Source organism: Benincasa hispida, chromosome 12 (genome assembly GCF_009727055.1).
Source record: "Benincasa hispida cultivar B227 chromosome 12, ASM972705v1, whole genome shotgun sequence".
Classification (NCBI taxonomy): domain Eukaryota; kingdom Viridiplantae; phylum Streptophyta; class Magnoliopsida; order Cucurbitales; family Cucurbitaceae; genus Benincasa; species Benincasa hispida.
In genome coordinates, this window is record NC_052360.1 from 11,599,286 (window position 1) to 11,602,264 (window position 2,979).

General features: G+C 33.3%; 1 protein-coding gene across 1 annotated transcript; it reads right to left on the bottom strand.

The window, feature by feature from the left end:
* Positions 1-890: 890 nt before the first annotated feature.
* LOC120092861 (protein cornichon homolog 4-like) lies at positions 891-2,973 on the bottom strand. The gene is made up of 4 exons (XM_039051094.1): positions 2,636-2,973; positions 2,058-2,239; positions 1,277-1,399; positions 891-1,171 (listed from the first exon to the last, which is right to left on the bottom strand). Exons 1-4 carry the CDS (start codon positions 2,705-2,707, stop codon positions 1,135-1,137), a joined length of 414 nt encoding a protein of 137 aa, XP_038907022.1. The 5' UTR covers positions 2,708-2,973; the 3' UTR covers positions 891-1,134.
* Between the last annotated feature and the right edge of the window lie 6 nt (positions 2,974-2,979).

Genomic DNA, 2,979 nt, shown 5'->3' on the forward strand with positions numbered 1-2,979 from the left:
AATATAATGAACAATCTCCATTATTCTTTCTGCGATATGACTTTTAACATTCTAATCAGTTTCTAGACAATTTCAACATATCAACTTTGTAATTTTCCAAAGGAATATATAACTTTGGGACTTGATACTTGTAAGTTCTTACTTATTTTTCAAAAGAATTTTCAAATGAAGTTTTGTATTCGAACAATAATTCTAAAATTTTGAAATTTTAAAATGGCTAACATAAAATTTGGTTTCAAAGTTATAATTTACCATTTTAGTTTCTTGAATTCTTAAGAATAGGTTCAAAAAGATACTTGAATTTAAAAAAAATAATAATAATATGACATTTTAAATTATCAAAATTACTTTTAAAAGCTATCTATTCTCTCTCTTCACATTTTCTTTCCTCTCCTCCCTTCACCCACCTTCCTCTCTGATGACAAAAACAGTGAATTTAGAATTGTAAGTCTTTTTCTTTTTCTTAGTTAATTATGATAAATTTATATTACAATACACAATACACAATAATTAAAAGTAACAAAAATTAATGCCAACTTACTCGGATTTTTTTTTTTTTTTTTTTTTTTTTGGATATAGGACTATTTTTTCTTGTAGATAATCCAGATCTTTACATTCAATAGCTGATTATGGAGGATGAATTTCTCTCTCGATTTTATTAATGCGAACAAATGACTTCCAATTTTCAAACTACACTCATCTTCAATCTCATGGCCTACAGAAAAACACACCAAATTGGTGCAAGTATTCTTTTACAGCATTATTATAATTTGACCTACATTCTTCCTAAAATTCTTACATAATTAACATAAAGTTACTTTTTGACAAGTGCAAATATGTCTCCAGTCCATAAATAAACAACTCTATTCACTTACATCGTGTATAAAGCCTTTCTATAAACATAACAAGATTCTCATATTTATAGTTTTTAAAATTTTCGTTTATAGACAGCACTGCAAAACATGGGCAGCATTTAGTGGAAATCAAACCCTTTAGACCTTACTCACAAGGCAATTATTTATCCAAAATTACAACACAAGAAGATACCCTAAGATAAGTATACAAAGCTTTGTAGTGAGCCGCATAGTGGCATTACCTCCTACAAGACAACAACTTGCACTTTGCAGAATCTACTCAAGATTCATGATCCTCCAACGCACTGTAAATTAACCTGCAAACCAGAGAAACAAAAAGGAAGAGAGCAAACAATAATTAGAATAAATGATGTCAACAATAAGATTTCAAACTATGAAAACGCTCTCTCCAATTGGATTACCAAAATATGGAAAGAAAGAGAAGAGAAACAAGATAGATAAGTTTGAAAAGTCTTTGCTTCTTTTCCCAAGGTAACTGATTAAATATCTCAGTAACATCTACCAGGTGCTTTCGCTGAGTGTACCTAATCATGAGAAAAACACACATCAGACGGATCAAGAAGCTTGGCATGAAGAATTAACAACAACAAACAAGTCGCGTATTAACACATAGGCGCACCAAACCAATCTCAAATACGTAGTTTGGCTTATATCAAATGATATCCACTGTAAATTAGTTTCAGTCAGAGATGTAGTGTTAAACTTGAAAGGCACCATGAGACCTACATTACATTCTCAACCATCCCAAAACATTAAATTATCTGAAAACTAACGTTATTAATCTAAATAATCTAAATCTCAAAGACTGTTGGTGCCTTTTAGAACTCAAGGACATAGTTGTACAACCTATAGAACAAATTCTGTTAATGTAAGATCGTAGACTGTCGGTGCTTTAAAACAATTCATACATTTAAAGAAAAGGTTGTCAATTTCACTACTTAGATGCTTTCACCCGCTATCCACTCAGCAGCACTTGGCTATTGAGTGTTTACCGGGCTTATAAGGGATAGGCTTCCTCATTCAATTCATCTTTTATTTGGAATCCAGAGGCTAGAATATAAGTGAGATTCTGATAGCTCAAATTGGGAACCAATATAAGGATATACCCCACTAAATATTATGCAACCATATCTCTAATATTGTAAAGTCCGATAAAAGAATGCAAGAATTAGAGAAACTTACAATCTTAAATTATAATAGAGGTAGGGAATACAAAATAATGACATAATCCAATGCCCTGACAAAAGATAGAAGATGCACAAAACTCCTTGGGTGATGAACTCAGGCACAACCACTTTGTTTATCCGTGATGAGGAGTCATAAGGGTTGATATAATCAAATTCAAGATCAGCTAAGCACATTAGCTGCAACAAGTTTCAAAAGCATCATAAGTTCCACAGTTCCAAAATTGTTTCACTTTCACCAATGGTATTAGGCAATATTTATCGTTAACACAGTATAAGCGAATTAAGATATCAATTCTACAACACTAGCCCAATAAACATATCTAAGCATCCAAAACAGATAGCTAGAAAGCAAGCTTGTGCCAAACAGGACGTAACAGTTGGATGTATCACATATGTAATAATGTTTATATCTAGAAATCAAAGGGCATTCAAATCGAATGTCAATCCGGAAGATAACTTAAACAGACAGGATTTCCATAGAGTAATTTGGAATACATGCAGAAAAACAAATCAAGAGAAAGAAAAGTGAAGGAAATGGTAATAGCAAGGGAAATTCTAGGGTTTAGAGAGAACCTGGAAAACGACGAGTACGAGAAGCGCAATGATAAAGAAGAAGGAGAGGAGCCAGACGTAGATATCAGCCATAGTAATGCCCTAAACTTGTGTGCAATGTGTTTCGTCTCACTCCCTGTGTGTATGATGTGAAATCAATCTCAATGCCGCGACATCGTTATCGGGCATACACGAGCCTGCGGCAGCGGAAATGGATTGAAGAAGGTGGTGAAGGAATTATAAGAAATATGCAGATTGAACGCCGCCGGAGACTGATCGCTGTGCACAAACGACCGATCGCATCTGGATGATTAAATTTTCTCAAGGCGACGGAGGCTCTCAACACCACCTTTTTTTTTTTTTTT

Bases quoted from the DNA above. Each gene is read 5' to 3' on its own strand.
- LOC120092861 (XM_039051094.1), bottom strand. From the start codon at position 2,707: ATGGCTGATATCTACGTCTGGCTCCTCTCCTTCTTCTTTATCATTGCG. The intron at 2,240-2,635 runs GTTCTCTCTAAA...AACTTGTTGCAG, and splicing joins TCGTACTCGTCGTTTTCCAG to CTAATGTGCTTAGCTGATCT. The intron at 1,172-1,276 runs GTAATCCAATTG...TCTGGTTTGCAG, and splicing joins CTCTTTCTTTCCATATTTTG to GTTAATTTACAGTGCGTTGG.